Below are 26,706 nucleotides of genomic sequence, written 5' to 3' on the forward strand. Positions count from 1 at the left end.
TCAACTGAATCGCCATCACGTGAGGAGTAAAATGACACCAAGCAAAAGTCGATGTGACAAAATACGGCCAAGTTATGGCCCTTTGTACATCGTTATGTGAAGAAAGAAGATGGAGGGATAGTTCTTGTACTCTTTCAAAGTGAAGCGAATATCTCTGGGTTGGATGAACATGACGAAGTATGGGACCATTTAAACCAAAATTTAATGGTGAGTAAGATGGTGTTTGCCATTTTTAGATAGCTTTAACAGTTTTTGTGTTATAGAGTTTAGTTTTACAAGGCATGCGTGCGATCCAGTTTACTGGATTATGCATTTTCAGTGCTTGCATTTTATAAAACAGCTGCGGGTTTAAGGGTTAAGTGTGCCAAATTTCAGCCTGATTGGAGCACGTATTCGTGTGTTATGGTGGATTTTGCAAAGTGTGCGAAATTAAGAAGAAAAAAAATGAAGAAATTCAAACAAAATTTGTTCACTCGTATCTCGGAAATGGCTGGATCGCTTTTCTTCAAATTTGGTATGTAGACTCCCCTAACTGGCCGGCACTTCCCTAACAAATTTGGTTCCAATCGGATTAGGGATTACAGGTGTAAAAATTGCATTTTCTTTCTTCCTGTTAATATACTCACGGTGTGGCGCGTCAGCTTCTTGGGCCGCACGACACACTACCATGTGTCTTTATATACGTTTTCAAATAAGCAACTACTACAGGCCTACATTATAAGGCTGTTAACAACCACACCAAAGGTGTCGTTACATTTAAAAGGTATCATATTATTATAGATTAAACTACTGAAATGTAAACTGAATGCATGCAATATGCAAAATATTCTATATCGCACAGCACTACCAAAGATAGAAACTATGAAACAGATTCTGTGACATCCATGCAGAGGAAAAATGTTCTCAACATTGCATTGCCTTAGCCTGACAATCCTCTCATACTAGTCTGGCTCCCATTTTGTTACAGTTTTAGTATGCTAAATTTTAATATATTAGGATGCTCTCAAGGGGACATTTTCGGTCAAATGCCTGAACTGTATATAGACAACAGAATGCTCTGTCTAAGAGTGTCTTATAGATAGTAGCCGTTGGGAAGACTATACATATTTACACTCATTTTTGATCAAGGATGACTTACACTGTATGCACACTCCAGCTTGGTTTATATTATTCATTACAATGTAACGTGATGTTGTGATCAGCTTGCAGATGGTAGGTACTCTTGCAAATTGTAAGTGGAAAAGTATCGTACTCTCTTGACAGTGGCATCGTACCCAAACATAATTTGAATTGCAGCATGTGAGTGCAATTAGATGCAATAGAAGAAAGTCTATGAGTTTGGACCTCAAACTACTATACCTAATGGTACAGTGTCTCAAATACAGCAGAATTTGACTAAGCCAGTTACCTTCTGGCTGAGTTTTTTTTCTTCTTAGCACCACAGCACAAGTGGTACTGAATGTTTGGAAAATAAATACTCAACCATACTCCCAAATGAACTAGAGTATAACTACTAGCCAGGTGCTGCCATGCAAAGGCTTGGTCTGTGTGGTGCTGCGGTAATGATGTTGCAGCATCAAAATGCAAAACGTTTAAAATAAGGAATCTAAACCAAAACAACCAAGGTGTAAAAAAGTGCGGTCCCCAAAAAGGCCACGGTGAAAAAAGATGTCAAATCCAAGGTGGCGGCCAAGAAATGGCTGTGATGGTACGTAGGTTAATGGCAGAAATTTTAATTACAACAATTCAGGTGAATTTACTTGCCTCCTCCAAGTTTCACTAGGATTTGGCACCAAATTCACCTGAATTGTTGTAATTAAAAATTTTGCCATTACCTGGCCTTTTTGGGGCCACACTCTTTTTACAGCTTGGCTGTTTTGGTTTAGGTATCACCTCTGTTTGTATTGCAAGCCACAAAGCCAGCCATAAACTGGCTTTGGTGCTTCTTTTTAACTTGTTTTTTCTTTACTGTAGGAATTGTGGAACAAAAGAAGCAATTGTGTGTATGGCTTTTGTCTAATTAACCCTTTATTATCAAATGGCTAATATATTGCCAAAAAACGTGTGTTATGGGTGCCCTTTATAAATGGACCCTTAACTCCTTCGTCCTAAGGGCTACAAAGTTGAAATAAGCACCAATTTGTTGAGTAGGCCAAGGTGTTTCAAATAAAGTTTAATGCGAAGCAATAAGAATGAGTATGGGGAACTATCAACACTTTTAAACACACAAAAGCGCATCAAAAACAATTGTACCTGTTTCAATTTTGATAACTTTTGCTCTGAGCATCATGGTGTGTTTTACTCAGAACAAAACTGTTCCTCACATGATAAGGATTCTAACAATATACAGTATGATGTAACTGGGGATTATAACAAGATAGCAGCACCCATCTTTTGCTGCTATGGTGAAGAATAACAACGTGCCTTTCTTCACTTCAAAGCATGTGAGTTATGTGTTTCCTTGTAAGGTTTTTAGATGTTTGGGTAGAAGGGAAAGAGCATTTTCATATGGTATATAGTGTTCTGTGTTAAATAATGGGTGGGTCCTCACATATCGCACAAAGATCACACAAGCCATAAAATTTCATTTCCTGAGGTTTTTCTGCGGTTTTACAAAATAACTTTGGTAAGAAAGGGTTAGATCTATCCATATAAAGCTGAAAGCCGTCTGTCCATCCATCCGTCATGCCGCTTACTCACCAAACTTGGCACAAATTGACACAATTTATGCTGATAATGAAGCACTCATCATCCAGCTACTTTAAGATTGTTATCACGAGTTCATGCATGCTTTCATTCATTCTCTACAGCGCGTAGAAGGCCAGGGTGTAGAGAAAACTTGAGCAACATTCCTTTGAAAACCACAGCACATACTGTTCAAGTGGTAGAATGCCTGACTAGCGTGTGAGAGGTCGTGGGTTCAAGTCCAAGTGTTGGCAGATTTTTTTTCTTTTTACTCAGTACCTTTTTGTGCACCCCTTTTTAAAACTTGACGTTTAGCTCATCGTATTTTGGCATGTTAAGTACGCATCAATGCTGAATTTTAGCGAAATAAAATGCCCATCATCTGGCAACTCAAGTGTTGTTGTAGCAAATCAATATACGCTTTTGTTTGTTCTTTATAGGGCGATGAAGGCACTGGTGTGGGGAAGGATCACCGAAAAGTTGAGCTGCATTCCTGTCAAAAACTACAGATAAACAACTGTGGCGATTTGCACCTCCCTTAACCCCAAGTTATTATAACCAACCTGGGTTCAATTCCAGCCCAGGGCATAATTTCTCATTTTGGGGACCTTTTTGATGCATCTTTTTGTTAGGGACCCGCCGATTATGCTCATTATTGTACCTATTATGCTATGCTGCACTGCTCAAAATTTTGCCTATTATGCTCAAATTAATGCTCAATATTTACCTATTATGTTCAAATTATGCTCAATGTTTATAACTCAGTTCCCATGTTTTCTAGTAAATTTACACTTTAAGGGAAAACAGTAAGTTGCTGAAGCACAGACTCTAAATCCTTGCTTGTCAAATGCATGTCACAGAAAAGATCGATATACTCTAATAGAATTATCAGCTGTCTGATTGTTCTCTGACTGTTCTATTAGAGTATATCGTTCTTTTTCTGTGATATGCATTTTGATAAGCAAGAATTTATGGTAATGTACAAGTGTTCTGCCTATTATGCTAGCATTATGCTCAATGCTTTCAGGCACCTATTATGCTCATTATTATGCCAGCATAATCGGCGGGTCCCTACTTTTTGTTCTATCTGTTCCATGCAAGTGTCCATCTACAAACTCTTATGCAGCACTAGCACATAACTACAGTGTACCTTACATCATAGGGACTCTTATAGCACTTTTGTAGTAGGGCAGGCGAATTGCCAACATATTTGTCCATCTGTGTGTTGGTACAGTGTGTTGCATGCAGTTTAACTAATTAACCGTACATGCTCATTATTTCATTATAATAACATTACTTAAAAATGGCATAAGTATCATGCACTTTAAAGCACTATCAACATGCATGCTACACAGCAAATATAGGGCACTAATATTTATTCCCAATATATTAATTATTGCCATGTTAGTTGTTCTGCATGTGAAGCAAGTACCAATGCTTTTGTTTGTTCTTTACAGCATGTTGAAGCACTGGTAGGGAAGACTCACTGAATAATTGAACTACATTCGTGTCAAAACCACAAACAAACAACTTCTGTGTTTTGCATCATTAATTTCAGCAGGATGTCATAAGGAAACCTCATGCTCTTACATCACCATGCACACTACATAGCTATATAAGCAGTGGTGGTGTTTAATGCTTGGTCTCTGTTCCCAGCATTAAAATGTTTAATGTGGAGATGGTCCTGCACGTAGGACAGGTACCAATGCTAGTATTGTATATTTAACACTGAATGATTATCACATACTGTAGGTAATAAGGTTACTTCTTATACATAACTGAACTGTAGCTGAAACTCATTGTTTGTAGCTGAACTCTTTTCAGGGTGATTTGTTTCTAGCTGAGCTCTCTACATGGTGATTTATTTCCAGCACATATTTCTACAGGATGATTTGTAGATGATTCTCTTGTTTCTAGCTGATATCTCTATCTAAACCAAAACAGCCAAGCTGTAAAAAAAGAGTGCGGCCCCCAAAAGGGCCAGGATGAAAAAAGATGTGAAATCCAAGGTGGTGGCCAAGAAATGGCTGTGATGGTAGGTTAATGGCACAAATTTTAATTACGACAATTCGGGTGAATTTGCATTGCCTCCTCCACTAGGATTCGGCACCAAATTCACCTGAATTGTCGTAATTAAAATTTTTGCCATTAACCTACCATCACAGCCATTTCTTGGCCAACCTTGGATTTCACATCCTGGCCTTTTTGGGGACCGCACTCTTTTTTTACAGCTTGTCTGTTTTGGTTTAGATATCACTTCTTTTTGTATATTGCAAGCCACAAAGCCGACCATTGACTGGCTTTGGTGTTTCCTTCTAACTTGTTTTTTTTTTTTTTCTGCAGGAATTGTGGAACAAAGGAAGAAATGTTGTGTACAGTTTTTTGTCTGATTAAAAATATTTGTATATTTAACAATGAAAGATGATCATACTGTAGGTAATAAGGTGACTTCTTATACATAACTGAACTGTAGCTGAAACTCCCATTGTTTGTAGCTGAACTCTTTTCAGAGTGACTTGTTTCTAGCTGAACTCTCTACATGGTGATTTGTTTCCAACACATATTTCTACAGGGTGATTTGTTTGTAGCCGATCCCTATAAGGTAACTTGTATCTAGCTAATCTCTCTACAGGGTGATTTGTTTGTAGCTGAACTCTCTACATGATGGTTTCTTTGTAGCTGAATTCTCTACAAGGTAACTTCTTCTAGCTGATCTTTCTACAGGGTGACTTGTTTGTAGCTGAACTCTCTACATGATGGTTTCTTTGTAGCTGAATTCTCTACAAGGTAACTTCTTCTAGCTGATCTCTCTACAGGGTGACTTGTTTGTAGTCGAACTTTTCTACATGATGGTTTCTGTCTAGCTGAACTCTCTACAAGGTAACTTCTTCTAGCTGATCTTTCTACAGGGCAATTTATTTGTAGCTGAATTCTCTACAGGGTGGTTTGTTTGCAGCTGAACTCTCTACATGGTGGTTTCTTTGTAGCTGAACTCTCTACAAGGTGACTTCTTATAGCTGAACTATCTACACAGTAATCTTTTTGTAGCTGAACTCTCTACAAGGTGGTTTCTTTGTAGCTGAACTCTCTGTAAGGTGATTTCTTCTAGCTGATCTCTCTACAATGTAACTTCTTGTAGCTGATCTCTCTACTGGGTGACTTGTGTCTAGTTGCACACTGTACAAGGTGATTTGTTTGTAGCTGAATACTCTACAGGGTGATTTTTTTGTAGCCAAATACTCTGCAGGGTGATTTGTTTGTGGCTGAACTCTCTACAGGATGATTTCTTTGTAGGTGATGTTGCTACAGGTGACTTGTTTCTAGCTGATCTCTCTTTTATGGATAATTTCTTTGTGGCTGAACTCTCTACTGGGTGATATTTTTCTAGCTAAACTCTCTCTAGGGTGATCACTTCACAGCTGAATCCTCTACAAGGTGGCTTCTTCTATCTGATCTCTCTACAGTGTGATTTGTTTGTATCTGAACTCTCTACAAGGTGACGTTTTCTAGCTGAGGTCTCTCTTGTTTCTAGCTGATCTCTCTACAGAGTAACTTGTTAGTAAGGCTGAAGACTTTACATGGTGGATTTTGGTTGTTAAACTCTCTGCATGAAGACTTGTTTGTAGCAGAACTTCTACAGAGTGAATTGTTTGTAGCTGAACTCTCTTCAGTGTGACTTGTAATGTTCTGAATCACTACAGCAATATATTTGTAGCTGAACTCTCTATAGGGTGACTTGCTTCTTGCTGAACTGTCTATAAAATTAACTGTTTGCAGCTAAACTCCCTACAGAATAACTTGTAATGTAATAGAATTCTATAATGGAGTAAATAAATTAGCTGAATGCTCTATTAGGGTGACTGTTCTATTAGAGTATCTCGATCTGTCACGGAAATATCGGTCCGGGTAAAATCGGTCCGGCCGGACCAAATTTGGTTGACCAAGTTTAGTCCGGCCGGACCAATTTTGGCATCCAAAATTGGTCCGGCCTAACTAAAATTGGTCCGGCCCAAACTTTGTTGGCCACATGCACCCCTGACCACCTGGACCAATTTTGGTTGGTCCGCGGGTGTACCCGGCATTGTGTGGACAGGTCGGTCCGTGCTAAGTATATTGTGATGGATCACTGCAGCCGACTTAGCCTGGAAACTATATAAATGAGTAGCGTAGTTTAATTTCCCGAGTTGATTTACGGAAAATGCATAAAACTAAATTCCATGTCATATAGCTATATGCAGCGATGAATTAACACAGTCACAAAATTAATGCTGTTTTAATTTAAAGCAGTGTGGTATGATAAAAGTCCTGCATTCTTCTTCTCCATGTCAATAGCTAGCTGGGAAGTGGAGGTTTTCTTCCGGCATACATCAACTCAAATGCATGGTCAATGCTGGATTCATGGTGGTCAATGTTGCATGCAAAAACACAGGTATCAAAATATTCTTCCCAAGTACGTTTTTATATGTTCAACCACTGTTTGAATGTGAAAACCTTTTCTTGTATTATTGATATAAATTACCAATTAATTTTTTTTTTTAAATGTTCAATAAGTTTCACAAGCATCATCAGCTCTGCAGTGTTTGGTTGAATCTTTCATCCAGCTTGTTTGTGTTGATTATGACAAATAACTATAGCAACATGATGGAAATCACCAGCCTATGCTGGATCACTTATACTTGAGGATGGTATAGACAATATATAAAATCTATCATTAAAACATGTCTTATCTTCAAATTCTGCATATATAGCTCAGAATTTAATGTGTTAATTCTGACCCTTGGTCAGTTTTTTATTAATCTGGGAATACCCATGCATGCATTGTCATAAACAGATACACATATTATTTCAGGGACTGATCCAGAGGGGTGGATGAGGTGGCTAGCCACCCACCATGCATGGCCTTGCAGCCACTCAGACATGCATTATTTAATAATGAATATTACTGATCATGAACACTCTTTTGTTATATCAATATGAACTAAATCCCTACATTGCATGCATCAGATTCCAATGCTAGCTGGCTATAACCTTACAGTAGATGGTAGCAGTATACATGAATTTATCTATGATCATGGACAGTATTAACTATCACCAGGCAGAGGACTTCTTGAAGGAAAATATGGGGTCTGCTTTAGGATTAAGTCAATTTTACTTTTATGTCTGCAGCAACTCACCCTAAGGCTGTGGAATAATGTGACTGCATGCCTCAAAATTTTAAGTTGGCTAAGTAGTAAAAAACTTACTGAGAATATTATAACTATAACCTTTATAAGGTGATGTTTCTTCCTGTGGGGCATGGATTGTCATTAGTAGGAGATGATAGTTCACATTTAGTTATTCAATGGAGTAAAACCTAAACTATCATCTCCTACATATAATCACATATGACAGAGAGGAATGCCACGGTGTAGTATGTACACATGCAGGTGTTACAGATGTATTGTTCTAACCATTAGTGTTAACTCATGATCAGACATTATATGCGCGTAAGAGCACAGTACACATGCTACTGTGCATGCACTTCACTGTACAAGCCAAACAATAACAGTGTCAGCTTTTCCTGATGTATATAAATATTAAGACATTTAGGACTCTCAACTTAAAATCTGGGCCAGGCTGGGTAGCCACCTACCTTCATTTATTTCTGGATCAGTGCCTGGTGATGAATGTTATAGGTGACTGCTCTATTAGAGTATCTCGATCTTAAGCACCTCCAATGTGGCTAGCTGATCCTGTACATGCAATGATCCGTGCCCTTGTTGGATAACACAAATCCATGCAGTGATAATGCCTGCAATGCTCATTATTCGAGATTGATAAATAAGAATAGCTATAGCTAAGTCGGCTGCAGTGTTCCGTCACAAACAACTTATAGCTATGCATCATTGGCTGCATGCGTTAGTGGTCCACCCGGACCCATTTTGGTCTACCAATATTGGCCAAGTGGTCAGGAGTGCATGTGGCCAACTAGGTTTGGGCCGGACCAATTTTGGTCACGTCGGACCAATTTCGGATGCTAAAAATGGTCCGGGCGGACTAAATTTGGTCGACTGAAAATGGTCCGGCCGGACCGATTTTTGCCCCGGACCAAAATTTTCGTTACAGATCTCGCATTTGCTACACGGAGTTGGCTTTCGAATCATAACTCAGTGGTTTGTAATCTGATTCTTCTGTACTACTGCAAGGACTTTCTATGATGATTATTCCAGCTATACACCGATTTGCAGCTCATTGCTCCAAGCGGTTTGCCTAGTAGGCGTAAAAACTAATACTTTTTTATTCATAAAAATTGATCGCGCAATTGTGGCACAGGTTGGGTTTTGTGTCATATCTCCATGGTCGTTATCTCGATTCCTTTCGAACCACCAAAAGGCACTCCTACGATGGTTACTCCATCTACATAGCAATTTTCAACTCATTCCATGAAGCGGTTTACCCTGTAGGTGTGACAACAAATCGATCTTGTATTACGCAAATAATCGGTCATAACTTCCGAACCATTCATCGGATTTGCACCAAATTTGATGCTCGGATTCGCCTTTGGACTTCCTTTCTGTGTGCCAAATTTCAAGGCGATTGGAGTATGCATTTGCGTCTTATGGCAATTTGTGCAAGTGTACAAAAAGACAAAGAAAAAAATCGAAACTTTGGCAGCTCGTACCTCGGAAATGGCTGGAGCAATTTCCTTCAAATTTGGAATGTAGACTCCCCTGGCTGGCGGAAAACTCTATAGCAAATGTGGTTCCAATCGGATAAGGGATCATCGAGATACAAAAGTGTGAAAATGACGTTTTCTTCCTGTCGATATACCCACGGTGTGGTGCGCCGGCTTCTTGGGCCGCATGACACACTATCGTGTGTCTTGATATACAGGGTGACTTGTTTCCAGCTGATCTTTCTACAGGGTGATTTGTTTGTAGCTGATCTCTCTGCAGTTTAATAGATGAACTCTCTACTGGGTGACTTGTTCCTAACTGATTTCTCTATGTGGTGATTTGTTTCCAACACATATTTCTACTGGGTGATTTGTTTGTAGTTTATCTCTATAGGGTAACTTGTATATAGCTGATATCTCTACAGGGTGACTTGTTTTTAGCTGATCTCTCTACAGGGTGATTAGTTTGTAGCTGATCTCTCTACAGGGTAACTTGTTTGTAGCTGAACTCTCTACTGGATGACTTGTTTCTAACAGATCTCTCTACATGGTGATTTGTTTCCAGCACATATATATACTGGATGAAGCTGATCTCTATAGGTAACTTGTATTTGATATCTCTACAGGGTGACTTGTTTCTAGCTGATCTCTCTACAGGGTGATCTGTTTGTAGTTGATCTCTATACGGGTTACTTGTTTCTAGCTGATCTCTCTTCAGGGTGACTTCTCTATTAGGATGACTGCTCTATTAGAATACCTCGATCTCGCACTTGCTACACCAAGTTGGATTTCGTGTTGTAACTTTGTGGCTTTAAGTCTGATTCTTCTACACCAGTGAAGAGCCTTGCTAAGATGATTACTCCATCTGTACAGCGATTTTCAAAGCATTACTCCAACTGGTTTTTCTGGTAGGTGTGGCAAGTAGTAGTTTTTTTATTAGCTAATCTCGATTGCATAATTATTACACACTGTTGGTTTTTTTTGTTGTATCTTCATGGCTTTTAGCTTGATTTCTTTCAGACCACAAAAGATTTGAGGTTCAATACATAACCTATTCACCCACCGATTTTCAACTTCTTCCCTTAAGCAGTTTACCCTGTAAGCATGACAACCTATTGGTGTTATTTTTCTTGAATACTCGCTAATAACTCCTTCACGTTTATCGTATTTCAGCCAAACGTGATACCAAGATGTGCTTTTATCCCACCCTTATGTGTGCCAAATTTCAAGGCAATCGGATATGGAGTTCGCATTGTATGGCAGTTTTTGTAAGTGTGCAAAAAGAGGAAGAATTAAGAAGAAAAACAAAAACGCTAAGCCAATTTTTGAAGTCGCATATCTCAGGAATGCTTGAAGCGATTTCGCTCAAATTTTGTATGGGAGTACTGAAGTTGGTAGGCGTATCCACAGCAAAATTCGTCCTATTTCGTAAAGGCAGTACAGAGCTACAGAGGTGCGAAAATTGCATTTTCTTTCTTCCTGTCAATATACTCACGGTGTCGCATGCTGGCTTCTTGGCCACACAACTTACCAGTGTCTTGATAACTATTCTGTACTTTACATGCATTTCAATATGGTAAAAGCCATAGCTGAATATGATCAGCAGTTTCAGATGGTCTGTCCTCATGGCATCCCTGAGAAGCTTAAGCCTCATTTCAAGATTTGTTTGACATGTTTATTGGAATAAAGCAAATGAATGTTCTCAAGAGGCTTTGAACTCATACACTGTCATGTACGCAACCTCGTCACAACATAGAATTGAAAATCTCACAAGGGTCCAGAGGGCCTGATGTGAGATTATAATTCTATTAGTGACCAGGTAAGTACACGACGGTCCCTAGAAATAATACCCTCCCAGCTACACTGTCATGTACTATTAGTTCTCTTTTTTTTCCAATGATATACTCATTGTTTCGGGTAGTCTTACAGCCTGAGACTTAATCCAGCTGGATAATTTAGCTCATATAGTACTACTGTGTACTACTATGTACTGCTAGACTAGCAATGTAGAGGATCAAGAGTTGCTACTTGATGCTGCATAATGATTAGTGTGTGGATCTCGTGAGCTAATCTAGCTTAGGAGTATGATGAAATTTGTACAGGTGCTATCAGTATTGCATGGCAAGCCTGCATGCATTCTACTGCACATTAAGTTTTCTTTTATTACAAAGCAAACCACTATATAGAATTTAGCAAATTACTCCATATTGTATATGTTGGGCTCACAAAATGCTCGCCCAAGAGGAACACATCTTTGCCTCGCATTAGAGGCCAGCTATTATCACGTGAGCTTGATTATTAATAGAGGCGCTTTAAAATTTGGCTGAGTATTGAATGGTATTTGGGGCCAAATGCACTGTCATGTACTTACCTGGTCACTAATAGAATATAATCTCACATCAGGTCCTCTGGACCCTTGTGAGATTTTCAATTTAAAAATGAAGTAGGGATCCAAGCTATATAATGTAGTGAAACAAATGGTGGTATTACAGCATAGCTCTGAGAGAAAATCCCTAAATTGGCATGTTCTAACAATTATTTTATTCAATGTCAAAGTAGGAATTTACTATGCTGTAATACCGCCATTCATCCCTTGTTTCGCTACTTCTTATCACTTGGATCCTTACTTCAGTTTTAAATTAATAAATTTTTAGTTGTCTAGTTTTTTTTGTGACAGCATACAGCTGACAGTCATATGACTGTTGTATTAAGGTATTAGAGTATCTTAGGTCAGTGTCCCGCTTACCAAGGGGTGTGGTCACTATTCCTTATTTGCACCATTTTATCATTACAAATACAGCTAGACCAATAAGAGAGTGTGGTCATCATGAGTAAGTACAGGTGTGGTCTCTGCGCTCGAACATTATTAGTCAACCTAGATCATTAATGGGGATGGCTTTGAAAGTTACAGGTATTTACCAGGTGTCCAGTACCTTTACAGTAGCGCAAGTGCTTTAACCCTTTGGCCCCAAAGTTAATAAAAAAGTGTTCCGTTAAATGCAAACACCACTATAGTGGCACATGCATTCAAACGTATTTAGCTCGTAAACAAAATATCCTATGGACATATGGTTTGGACCATGCTACTCTGTGGTTAACGGATATTACCCTAAGCTTTATCCAAGCATGATTGAGTGTGATATAAGGCAAATCTGCATTTGAAAGAATTTTCGCCCATTTCTAAGATGATAATTATGACGATGCTACCTGTCACAAAGGAGAGACAGAACAAAGAAGGTTAGTAAAATTGTGACCGGATCTGCGAAAACAGGACATAATCGCACAAGCCTAAATTTACAGTATAGCATTGAATACATTGGGTGAAATACTTGCATATTATTGAAAAATTCCCTAAATTTTTTGAACGCCTCTTTCTTAGTGAAGGGAGGGACTAACAATAAAACCCTGGATATCATCTTATTTGCCTGCTCAAGAGGAGTTGGAAAATCTTTGTTTCGTTGCAGTAGACCCAAGGACACAGAAGCTAATAGCGTTTGTTTACATCAGATCAAAACGATCGTACGCGATTGATTTTTCTTCACGAATTTCGCCTTTGTATGCAGTGAAGAAGAGTGAGTAAAGGAAAAACTTACCCAGTAATTGATTCCCCTGTTCATGGCGAACATGATAGTGAAAATTGTAGCTCCGTACCTCAATCCGTTGGTAAGTTACAACCGTTTTTGTAAGCGCCTGTAATTTATTTTCCCTATACTTGCTGTACAAATCGATTTTTCTGTTGTTGCTACTTTGTAGGGCTGTAACTCCCAAAGTTATTGGCATATGTAGCTGAAACTTTGCCAGTGGGTACATTTGGCTAAGTAGATTATAAATATTTAATAAACAGGAATTCGAAAAATATGCGATGATGTCCTGTTTTCGCAGATCCAGATGTTTCTATCCTTCGTGAGTAGTTTAATGCAAACCACGATGGAATAGGTGGTCCCTACATAGAGAAACAGGAACCCAAGTTTGTATGTCAAAACACTTATTTTACGTAAAATAAGTTTTCGTTTTTAAGAACCAAAGCCACTATAGTGGCGTTCAGGGCCTAAGGGTTAAATAATTTTGTAGCGTCTAAATATACGTATGCTGCTCAAGGAAAGTGTTGATATGGAAAATTAGTGCCTTGATATGGCTTTATTGCATAAAGAAGACAACAACCAGCCTGATTGAAGTTAAATAGAAAAACAAGGCACAGAAGGCACACACTCACCAGAACCCCAAAAGGCACATGCCACTGGTGAGTTTGTTTTTGTATGACATAAAATGGTAGCCAAATGGTGCTTTGTTTGGCCTCCAGCCTTGCAATTGTGGTCAGGCAGGCAGGCAGGTGAAAATTCAAATTTGGGTCATTTTTGTAAGATGCCTCTAGAATGATTTTTAAAGGTGGCACATTTTTAAAGGTAGCATTATAGGCAGCATGCATCATTTTTGGGGAGATCCCTACTTAAACAGTACTACCATACTGCTGGATTACTACTGTTCTTTGCACTATACGAGAAATATTTATTCAAATATCCAAAAAGTCACCTATTATTTTTGTTCGATTTTTATACATGTACAGGAATGAATGACTCACATGTACTTTATAGCTCCCACTGAGCCTCATGATATTGTTGCTACTAATGTAACACAGTCAAGTATATTCCTCACATGGCAGAGACCTGATCCTCCTAATGGACTGATCACCAATTACACAGTAAGTAATGACAATGTTATGTTTTGTAGTAGTTGTACATATTTCTTGTGTAGGTGTCATATAATGCTATGGTAACATACTTCAATCAAAATACTAGTCTAATGGAAACATTTACTATGAATAATTCTACTAGTGTTGAACCCAATGATGACAGTATTTCAGCTTCATTAATCTTTTCTGATCTGAGACTTGGTACAGAGTACCAGTTCACCATTGTGGCTTATACCAATGTGGGACCAGGACCTGAAGCAATAATGTCAGTGTCTACGCTACCTGATGGTAATCACACATTATTTAAGCAGCTAATTATTAAAATTATGTTTTGTTATGTTGCTTAACGACAGTAATAGCCATGCGCCGTAGCACAAGGCAAATAATTATGAAGTATTGAAGTTTCTCTGTATACTTATTTATTATATTTAATTTAATATTTATTTATTTGTCTGTCTGTCTGTCTGTAACAGAAGTAGATGATGGGTATAGCTGCATTTGTGATGTAATGTGCACATGGTAAAGGTTGTTGTGCAAATGACTATGTTGGAGTAGGATTGGGCCGTACTGGTAATTTCTACATGCAATTATTGCAATAAGATGACTTTATTGCCATATTTGGTAAGAGAAACAAAATATGTTATCAATCAAGATTATTTAGTGCATTATTATGGGCCTACAATATCCAAATAAGATACTGACATGTAAATGTAGCACAAGTTGCTATCAGACTTCAGGTCCAGTTCTCTAGTGTCTGTATCAGTCTTGTAGTCACCATAAAGTGCTAATTATACAACCAAGTACTAAAGATAATACGAAATGCAGTTAAAATTACGTCATTAATAATGAATAAATAAATAATAAATAATGTTTGAGAAAACTACAAGGCCTAAGGCTTCGCACTCACCGGGAATAGAATCCATGTTATATGAAGAGACAATTGTATAATGGGCGGGTGCTACCGTAGAGGTGATAGAAACGTACGATGGTTCTATTTAACACCGATCAAACAGTTAGCACGTGACGCCTACTATTAATAGATAAGGCGGTTTCTAGACAAGTGAACTACTGTTCATTTGTGCTTGAAAGTGGGCGACAGAGACTCTTTCGATTGGAAGATGAGTGGTTGCTACTCCTGCTTAATGAACAACATGATTGGAAGTTGCTACTAATCACTGGAGGTTAGTTTGTGTTGGTTAAAACACTTTGTTTCTTTAGTCTCGCATAACTAGGCTACCTTCACTCGTATATGGGATGGGAGAAAGCCTCACCTGGCAGGCCATTGTGCGAATAAGGTGCAGTTTCCAGCTGGTAAGTTTGTGTGATGATGCATAGCTCTCCACCTGAAGCCTTTTAGTGCCAGGAGTGCCCAGACTGATCACTGATATGGGCCCTGAGAATCTGCCAAATTACATCCCACATACTGAACGCTGATGGAGAGAACAAACAACATACACAAAATGTGCCCTTAGGCTGTTAATTGCTGTGTGCATGGTTGTGCTTACTATTAGCTGTTATTATTGTATGTAGCTACAGTCTGCTGCCATCGGCAATGCTCCACATACTTGTGCACACTGACATGTCCATGAAATTCTGGTATTGCACATTTGTTCTCCAATTTATTTTTATTTTTTGGTCTTGCAGCGTATCCACGGACAGCATCATGTGATCATTTTAGTACAAATGACCAAGCTCATGTTAAATATATACATAACTCAGATATCAGTTGTAGGTGACAGACAGTTTAAATACTCTGCTTTTATCCCAATCTTACCATGGTCTGCTAATACATCCCTTATGTACAGTATATGTGCCAGTCAATTCCTCTAGAATTATATTACTGTGCATCTTTCCTACCTGCACATATTGTGTTCACCATGCACTGTTTGTACTTGCCCCATTAGTAGGTTGTCCCGTTGGTGATTGTACTTGGTTGTATTTGCCCCGGGCCTAGTAAGTAATAATAATAATAATAATTAAGGCTTCTTTTTAGCATAGTCATTATGGTTTTTCACTTAGCAATTATGCAGAAAATGCAATAATATTGCACAAACAATGTTGCGGTATTTTCAAATTAGCTGCGGTACTCAGTATTGCACATCATAATATTGCATTCAGGCGACAATATTGAAATATTTCCCAACCCTATGTTGGAGCCATGATTACTAGTCGTGGACTGAATCACTCAAGCAGCCTTACAAGTGTGATGTTATTTATTAATGATTTGTGGTGCCACAACATTAAACCTCAGACTTTCAGGTGTCAACACTGTGTAAAAAAAAACAGTAGACCTGGGGACCAAGGAGCCAGTGACACAACTCTCCTTGGAATACTGTACAGTTCGCAATATTCTATACTTGTACTAGGTACCTCTGCAAGTAGTCTTGCATGGCCAATCCACTTTTTCCCCATCACAGCATCTCACACAATGTTTGCATCAATTAGAATTATAAGCGCCTCTGAAAAAGTGTCTGTGTTTATAGGCCATTTGCCTGCTGCACAATAGTCTATTATGTCACCTAGCTACTAAAGTAATTTAGAAGCATTGTGCAAATGCACCACGATGTACAAAGTCTGGAACTCGCACTATTCGCACTAACTCGCACTATTCGCACTAGCGAATTCGCACTAGTCGAATTCGCACTAGTCGAAATTGTGTGCTGGAACTTGCTTAGCTCGGCTTAGCTACCATATACTTACAAATTTTTGAGGGATGTAATTTTTGCGGATTTCGCGGTTGCTTGGCTGTCAAAATTTTCATCCTCAAAAATTACGATTATCAGGGTTTGCTCTATGCCTTCTAATAGGTAACCTCAGTGAAAAACGAGTGATCCTCGAAAATAAAATCTAAAATTTGTCAATCCATGAAAATTACATCCCTCGAAAATTTGCATGTATACAGTAGTGATTACTATTCCCCGGAATATTATTTGTTTGCACAATGTTTCTAAATAATAGTTAGACATCGAAACACAGGGTTCTATGGAATTTAGAAACCCTCAGGCCCCGTGTTGTGGCGCATGGGCGAAGCTCATTATGGCACCTTCACTGTTGCTTGTTGTACTGTCACAGCTGCTTGTGACATGAGAAATGTAGCATTAACAAGCCCAATACACATCCCTGTAACTTGTAACGCATGTTATGGCACCTTGCTATCCAGTTAAATGCCCATGCATTGCCAGTGTTACAGGCGCGTAATTGCCTGGTTTTGCATCACCCACGACAGGGATCCATTGAGACATGAACAAGAGATCTACAGGATTTAAATACCTGTAAGTAATCAATGAAATTCAAGTATTTCACCTTGCTGTGGTCTAAACTTTAGTAGCTAGGTAATATGTTAGACTAGTATGCTCATTGTGCAGCAGGTGAGTGGCCTATAAATACAGACACTGTTTCAGAGGCGCTTTTAATTTCTGATTGGTGTAGATAAACATTGATGGGGAAAAGTGGATTGGCCATGCCACACTAATTGCAAAAGTACCTAGTACAAGTACAAGTACACAAATAAAATGGAATTTTCGACTAGAACAGGGACCATAGCACATCAATAAAAAGTACTGAAACAAGCTGGAGTAGTGCACGATATTAAATCACTGTAAAACAATAAGTTATAGTTATATCCCTACTGTGTATTTCCATTATGGTATCTTGAGCACAGTAGGGATATATTGTTTTACTGTGATTTAATATCGTGCACTACTCCAGCTTGTTTCAGTACTTTTATCAATGTGCTATGGTCCCTACTCTAGTTGAAAATTCCAATTTTTTGTGTATTTGTTTGTTAACTTTTTATTATGACTGGTAAACCCACGCATGCTGCATCAAAAGAAAGAAATGGCACCATGCACCCAGCTATCAATTATTGTCTGAAAAGTGTAGTATCCATTACACTTCGTTGTCAGCTATATTCAACCCGTTACACAGCATTACAAATCAAGAACTGTTCGAAAAACACCTCTGCAATTAAAGTAGCCACTATGAAAAATACAAACAATTTCCATTATGAAGGGAAGCCATCACGTGCTATCACCAAATCAACACTTTTGCTGTCAGCAAAAATGAATGGGACATAAAGGAGGACACTGGTAAGTCCATGAAGAATGCATTGTACATACTGCGTTATGCCGAAAAGTACCTCTCGGGCTGAAGCAACGTCGAACAGTGAAAAAATCAAGCCAGTAGCCTTAGCCGTTATCGAGTTACACTTGTCTGAAGGCATCAGTCAATTCACATTATAAAAACCGTTTTGGCTCCATCATTGCTACTATAATTGCTGTCCCAATGCAACTTGGAAACTTTTACCTGTAATAGGTGTGCATATACACAACTTGTACACAGAATATGAAGGTGATTAAAACTACTGTTTCTTTGAAAATTGAGATCAAAGAAAAAATCACTTTTGTGGTTTGACTTTTTATTTTATAAAAACCTATAAATCACCAGAAAGAGTAATTACTGCTGAATTTGATAAAACAAATCACAAGTTTATATGTTGCATCATTCACAAGTTATGGGGAATTTTGTGTTTAGCTTGTATGTTGCAAGAAGTTTTTCAATCAAATTTCGAGTGGTTGTATATCCAAAGGTAATTAGTAGAATGGGCCGAAATTGGTGTGACTGAGTTTCTCAATAGACTCTCTATCTGTAGCGAAATCCGAAGAGGTCATGTCAATTTCATGTTGATTTGGTATGGAATAACCCATAGACAAACTGTAATACAGCCAAGAAGATATTTCTGTGCATTATTAGTGTGTTAAACGTCAATAATTAATTTAATTTAACCCTTTGGCCCCTAAGTTAATAAAAAAAGTGTTCCATTATACACGAACGCAACTATAGTGGCTCTTATTACACGCATACATTCAAATGCATATATCTTGTAAATGAAATATCCTATGAATATACTGTTTGGACCACACTACTCTGCAGTTAACAGATATTATCCTAAGCTTTATCTGAGCATTGTAGCACAATCGAGCATGACATAAGGCAAATTTGCATTTAAAAGATTTTTCAGCCATTTTTAAGATGATAGTTACGACAATACAACCTATCACAAAGGAGAGATGGAATAAATGAGGTTAGTAAAAGTTATATGATGTTGTATATCTATCCTTCGTGAGTAGTTAATGCTAACCACGAAGGAATAGGGCTCCGTAACTGGCTTCTGGCTAAATAACTATTTGGCCAGTCGATTAGGGCAGCATATTAATTAGCCATCGGCTTCAGCAAGAGACTGACAAGCAAAAAACATATATAGCATGAGCTCAGACTGTTCATGTGTTAGCTCCATCACTTAGGAAAATCATACAGTACGATAGTATCGTACTGTACAATTGGGACCACAAAGGAGTAGGCGTGGCCCATGAAATAATATCACCCATAAACCAGACTTAATTTTCCCAGACAACGATGGGGCAGTATTGGTTTGGTAAAACTAAGCCCAAACAAGCTTTCAGATCGACCCAAAATACTTTCAACAAGCTGCTACGGAATTTTAAAAGTTATTTATTTAACAGAATTTTTTGACTGACTGATGCCTTCAGACAAGCGTAACTTGATAATGGCTAAGGCTATGGGCTTGATTTTTTCACTGTTTGATGTTGCTTCGACCTGAGAGGTGCCTTTTGGCATACCGCAGTACATACAATGCCTTCTTCATGGACTTACCAGTGTCCTCCTTTGAGTCCCATTCATTTTTGCTGACAGCGAAAAGTGTTGATTTGGTGGTAGCAAGTGATGGCTTCCCTTCATAATGGAAATTGTCCGTATTTTTCATAGTGGCTATTTTGATTGCAGAGGTGCTTTTCGAACAGTTCTTGATTCATACTGCTGTGTAATGGGTTGAACATAACTGACAACGAAGCATAATGAATACTTCATTTTTCAGATGATAATTGATATAACCAGGGGGCACGGTGCCATTTCTTTCTTTCAATATGCGTGGATTGCATTTCTTTCTTCTTGAGCACAGTAGGGATATATAACACTTCTTATTGTTTTACTGTGTTTTAATATTGTGCACTACTCCAGCTTGTTTCAGTACTTTTTATGGATGTGCTATGGTACCTACTCTAGTTTAAAATTCCAATTTTTTGTGTATTACTTAACTGAATAGCTAAGTTTTTATCTCCCTTATCCTTGCTGGCAAAGCCCTGGAAAAGCCTTGCTTGCCTACATGCAAACGTGAACACTTGCTGCTGCAATGAGTGTCAAAGTATATACTGCCCAGATAGTATTTGCCAGTTTGTTGTTATGGCCAGCACTGGAATTAGTGCTTGACAATGTCCACAAGGGTTCTTTTGTTTGTGTCATTACAGCCATTGGAAGAATGCTGGCTACAACAGCATTGCAATACCTGTAGGCAAGGGGTCATGGTGAGTCAGACCAGTCTAAGAGCAGCAACATGACAGTCATCAAGAACAACACTGGTGCTGATCACGGGATTGATGACCCTGAATTGGGTGAATCTAATTTGCCTATGACTATTGTGCCAAGCCTTACCCCCCTACATGTTGAAATGTGTGTACATGTACGGTAACTATGGGTTGGTTACTTGTATGTTTGTGCTATGTATGGGTGGTACCAAAGTACAGGTAAGTAGAATTTGAGGAAAGCGGGAATGGGATGGGAATGGAAAGCAGGAATGGGAACAACCCACAGAAAAATGCCTGATAAGGTCAGTATGCAATATACAGGTTGGATAGATTGGATCATGCAGCACAATTCTACAAGATGCAACCTAGTACTAAGCTGCTGTGGCTCTTATGGTTTCTCATCCTGTGGAACAGCTCTATGTGTTCCTTTTTCTCAGTAGCAGCACAAAAAGTGCTCTCCCGTGTCCTTCAACATGAACTAACTAGGCAGTCAAATACAAATCTGACAAAATCAATGCATAGACTTATTAAGCTGTGCTTCCCTCATAAATCTTGAAGGTCTATAGTACACACAAATTAAGAAATGTTGTACTTTGGAATATCACTAGTTGATGCCTGTTTCGAACTTTGCTGATTAGGAGTCCAGATGCACTCTGGGGATGTATGTGTTGACATCTGACAAAATTTACATTGGACAGACTGCCTTCTTAAACTGGTGAAGCACTTATGCCAGAGATCACTACTATCTAATGAAGACCACTTCCTTGTGGATCAGCAGCTGCTGACTTACAGAAATGACGATCATAGTTTAGCCAGCCCCTTCCTTCATACCACATCCTGTCATCTATGATCACAGCTTGATATCCCAGCATGTCTTGAACTCGTTTTGGTTGGGATGCAGTGACAACCCACAAGTAGATAGTAAAACACTGGTTCACCCTAAGTTTCTGGAAATCTTCAACTGTTGTACATCCGACTGAGTCTCCAATATCAGCTAGTAACATTTGGACAAAGATTCTAACAATGAAATGACAACAGTAAACTTTATTTCTATTGAATCATAATCAAGCACCCATAACTCATGCAACATACGCTGTACAAACATGAAACAAAGCTTTTGGTACTCCGAAAATCTGGTGGTGTATAGGTTTTATTGATTTGAGCTTTGTTTCCGTACATATCAAAGTGATTAAAATTTGTATAAAACTTTCATGTAGCACACATATTTTTACCCAGTTCATTTCAGTATGTTTTTATAGCAAAATAGAATATTGCAAAAATTCCTGGTTTTCACTCAGCTGTTCACAGTTGATTCAACAACTGAAAAACAGTACATTAGAACAATAGACAGGGGAAAACCCAGAAACTAAACTTTTCGCAGTTGTACTTTCAAATAATAATGTTGCATATGTATTTCACCAACCTTAGCCTAGCTTTTTGGTGGAGTTTTTTCTTCTAGACTTGTGAAATGTTTTACTACACTATGGTATACAGTGTTAAGTTTGGTTAGGGCACTGCTGAAAAGCAATTCTTTGAACTGATGTAGTTTCCCTCAAATCATTAAATCATTATTGTTTCATTCACATTTAAAACACTAATCAAGACACACGATAGTGTGTTGTGTGGCCAAATACAACCAGTGTGGACACGCGACAGTCAAGAGTATATTTTACAGAAACCAAGAAAACACCGTCTTCACGCATCTGTAGCTCTATAGTGCCTGACTTAAAATTCCAAATTTCATGCACATAGGATTAAGAACAAGGAAGTTATATACGATTTTCGAAGAATGTGATGACAATGTTTTGTCACAGCCACAGGGTAAACCACTTGAAGGAATGACTTAAAAATCGGTCTGTACATGGAGTAAAAAAACGTAGTGCAAACTCCTAATAGAACATTTAGCTACATAATAAGTCATTATATTAGAATGTTCAGCTGCAATCAAGCCACCATGTAAAGAGTTCAGCTAACAAGTCACCCAATACAGGGGCGGATCCAACCCCCCCCCCTTCATATTTAGGCTTTACTTGATCAATATGCTGAGTATTATAATGAAATTTTGTCTTAGCATAATTATATGATCACTAATAATACAAATACTCATAAAACCACCTTATAAACATCTTTCCAAGGTATTATCAGTGGATTTATGCTAACGTTTATGCAGCAAGGGCCCAGATCAACATTGGAGGTGTACAAGATCGAGAAACTCTAATAGAGCAGTCAGCTAACTACTCTAATAGAACATTCACTGGAAACATGTAGTTGGTTCTGTTATGGAATTTTTCCAAATCTGCCTGCACTTATACATACAATGAAGTGCATTAGTCTGTTTAAAGGGTTTCATTCATGCATCTACTTGTGTAGTTAATATGTATGGTAATACTTAATTCAGGTACACAATTTCCATTGAAAATGCTCTCAAATTCAATCTTGTATTGTTCAAATTTCAAAATTTTCCACTTTCAACATTATTATTCTAACAAGCACCTATTCAGTGTTGTGCAATTGTGAGAGGGGTGCATCATGTACTTAGTTGTCTATACCTACCCAAACTTTTCCATTAGCAAAATGCTTCAGTGAGCCATACCTATAATCTAAAGGCAGTATATAAAATATCTAGATATGAATTTTAAGTGGAAATGTCTCCAAATTGCAGTATTTTAGCATCTATTTTTCAAAATTTTCCTGGGGGGCATGCCCCCAGACCCCCCTAGTTCCAGCATGCTTTGCACACCTCTACCCAAGAGATTAGTACCTTGAGTTAGCCCCCCCCCCCCCCCTTTTATAAATCCTAGATCCGCCCCTGCAATAGGGAGTTCAAGTCACCAGAGAATTCAACACAAACACATCACCCTGTAGAGGGTTCAGATACAAACAAGTCACCCTGAAGAGAGTTCAGCTGCAAACAACTTACCCTGTGGAGAGTTCAACTTTGAACAAGTCAACCTTTGGAGAGTTTAGCCACTACCAAGTTACCCTTTAGAGAGTTCAGCCAAGGATTCTACTAGCTCTACTAATGTCTCCTTTTCTAAGTTATATTGTACTGTATGATATATTTCTACTGTATCAAGACACACGATAATGTGTTGTGCGGCCCAAGAAGCCGGTACGACACACCGTGGGTATATTGACAAGAAGAAAGAAAACGTCATTTTCACACCTTTGTATCTCGGTGATACCTTATCCAATTGGAACCAAATTTGCTGCAGAATTGCCCGCCAGCTAGGGGAGTCCACATTCCAAATTTTGAAGGAAATCGCTCAAGCCATTTCTGAGCTACAAGCAGCCAAAATTTCAATTTTTTCCTTCATTTTTTTATTATTTCTTTCTTCTTGCGACTCGCTAAAATACAAAACAGTTGTCCTCACTAAAATAAAATAAGAATAGGCATATTTACATATATTTCACTACCTTATGTTACACCTACCGTCATGTTACAACATAGCCGTGTTTGTACAGTCCATCTAGCGCTGACATTATCTAATTCTGGTTTACCAATATACATATTTTCTTTGATCAAACCTCTAATCCGTACAATAACTTTTAAAGACACAAACTCTAACGTCTGATAAACAAGTTGTGAAAGTGTGCAGAACCATAAGTTCCCTAGGGATAGCATTTTAAACAGAATCCATTTAGTGCCACACCCCATGCGAACGTTTATAATTGCCAGATGTCTTATAAACAAGGTGTGAAGAGTATTATAATCACCAGGTGTCTTATAAACAAGGTGTGAAGAGCATTTATAATTGCCAGATATCTTATAAACAAGGTGTGAAGAGCATTTATAATTGCCAGATGTCTACCAAATTTATAGAAAGTCTTAGCTGAAAGGATTCTTCCATATGACTGGAAAGAAGCAAATGTGATTCCTGTTTTTAAGAAAGGGGACCATCACCAACCTCAGGTGTGAAGAACAAAGTCACTAGGGAAGGTGTTTTAAGCATAATCTTCAATTTCTCTATTTAAGATTAACCACATAGGTAAGGTGAATACAAAAGGCAACAAGCCTATACCATCTCTATGTAATATGCACCATGGAACTTGTGTTGTGGCTTTCATTAATCATTATGCACATACCATGGTGCAACAAAATTTTGTAATGGATTGCTGGAATGTGGTTCATGGTTGGCTGGTGACTGTGTATATAAGTTGGGGTTGTTCCACACAACTTGCACGCAAATATTCAAATTTCAGATAGCCACGAAATCCATAAAAATATAAGGCAAACATACAACCATGCTATTACAACACAGAACACAACTTTAATCAATATCAACATCAAGACATTACTAAAAATAGTTTAACACCAGTGATGATTTCTTGGATGTCTACATGACAACACTGAGACCTGTAAAAGAACAAGCAGGCACTGAACTTTGTCTCAAATTAAACACACATGCAGTTAACCTGGAACATCAGTTGCAACACCAAAGATACTTGCTTGGATATCTGACGACACAATCGGCCTACAAAAATCAACAAGTGGGCATTAAATACAATATGCCTAAAATCAGGATAATGGAAAATATATTTATAAGCATGACATGTAAACTGACCGGGGTATTAGTTTGGTATCATCATAACAGTACCCCTGATCTAGAAATAATAAACAACTATATTCCTTAGTACATACATAGACTGTCCTGGATGTTCACTACACCCTTGATGTCACTACAGTCCATATACAATTGACTATAAAAAGAACACACAAGATAACACAATTCCTTTGTATGAAAACTGACCTGAAATTCATGACTTCCTACCTGGTCCAAAGTTATGCATGTACCATGACCACATCCGACTACTACTGCATACTATGACCAGATTACCTAAAAATAACTGACAGGTGGGCATCAAATACAACACACCCAAAATCTATGTCACTTTTTCACAAATGACACATATGAGGATTTACAAGTTGGTTGGTGACCTTACTACACAGTGTCCTGATTAGACAGGTTTCACTGTACATTACTTCAGTTATTTAAACCAGTATGCAATGTGAATGAGTATTTATTCGTACGTACATTAGGTTACTTCTTCCACCTACAGTTCCGGGGACTTCTGATGATGTCTAAATTGGCACTAGAGTGACAATACTGAGAGTTATTTGGTCTGTACGAGTACACCTTGTCAACAATCCTTCCATGAGATATTTCCTAGCAGGACAATACAGGTATTTGCTGCTACTCAAGTTGGTACCACCAGAAGTTTTCAGCTTGGTCTCAGTGAATTCGCACTAGTCAGTGCAGATGTCTAAAAACCAATCGTATACATGCGGTTAATCAGTGTGAGGCGATGTGGCACTTTACATACTACAGGTTGATACTAGCTTCATCTTTCTTCACTCCTCCTTTTTTTTACTGAACCTTCACTCCTTGTTTTTTTTTTGTTTTTTTTTTCAGTTGTTATTTTAACAGGGAGGCAGCTTTGTGGGAATAAAAATTTCATGAATTACGAAATCCGAGAATTACAATAAATTAATTATGTATTATTGCACAACCATAGATACTATATCAAGTATACTATAGTATCTATGGCACAACATAGTAAAATAGTAATACATAGTTGGTTAATTCCAGATGAGTTAGCTAGCTGCATGACACCTGGTTTTTAGAAGTAGCTCAACATCAACTTGTTCAGCTATGCCCTGCACACAACGTACATCATAAACACACACATTTACTTATGTACAAACTAACATCACTAAAATGTTCTTAAATAACTATTTCAAAATTGAGTAAATGTTGTTGGGTCATATAAGGCTGTTGGCAAAGCATTCCACAAGGTAGTTCCACGAGAGTAGAAACTGCATTTCCCATAATTAGTGTTTATTTGTGGAAAAAGAAACAATGTACATTTCTGCTTGCACATCCTGTGATACTGATAGCATACTCAAACATATTATGGAGATGCACTGGAGCTGACTTATGCAGTATTTTATAAATTTGCATAGTAGTATGAAACTTTCATCGTTCAGTTAGAGAATATCTTAAGATGGATGAATCAGTACATTAAGAAGGCGAATGAAATCTTTCAAGACATTTCGTTACTAAACCTTCTCCACTCCTCTTTTCGTTACTGAATTTCCACTCCTCTTTTCATTACTGAACCTCCACGACGAGCTGAGTACATCAGTATTCTCGACTCTTTGATATCCATTCAACTTCTTCGAGTTGTTGCGACTGATGTTCCAGGTTAGTTGCATGTGTGTTTAATTCAAGGTAAAGTTCAGTGCCTGCTAATCTCACTTAATCTTGTGTCGTCATGTAGACATCCATGAAATT

The 26,706-nt window shown here is 38.2% G+C and overlaps 1 protein-coding gene across 2 annotated transcripts in view; it reads left to right on the forward strand.

Moving 5' to 3' along the window:
* The window catches only part of LOC136255731 (receptor-type tyrosine-protein phosphatase S-like), a 133,059-nt gene that overhangs the window by 69,498 nt on the left and 36,855 nt on the right, over nucleotides 1-26,706 (forward strand). For both annotated transcript variants that reach the window (XM_066048571.1, XM_066048572.1), the window contains 2 exons: nucleotides 13,933-14,039; nucleotides 14,093-14,318. In XM_066048571.1, the coding sequence (XP_065904643.1) occupies nucleotides 13,933-14,039; nucleotides 14,093-14,318 (333 nt within the window). The remainder of the gene's footprint in view (nucleotides 1-13,932; nucleotides 14,040-14,092; nucleotides 14,319-26,706) is intronic.

Source organism: Dysidea avara, chromosome 5 (assembly GCF_963678975.1).
Source record: "Dysidea avara chromosome 5, odDysAvar1.4, whole genome shotgun sequence".
In the NCBI taxonomy this organism is placed as follows: domain Eukaryota; kingdom Metazoa; phylum Porifera; class Demospongiae; order Dictyoceratida; family Dysideidae; genus Dysidea; species Dysidea avara.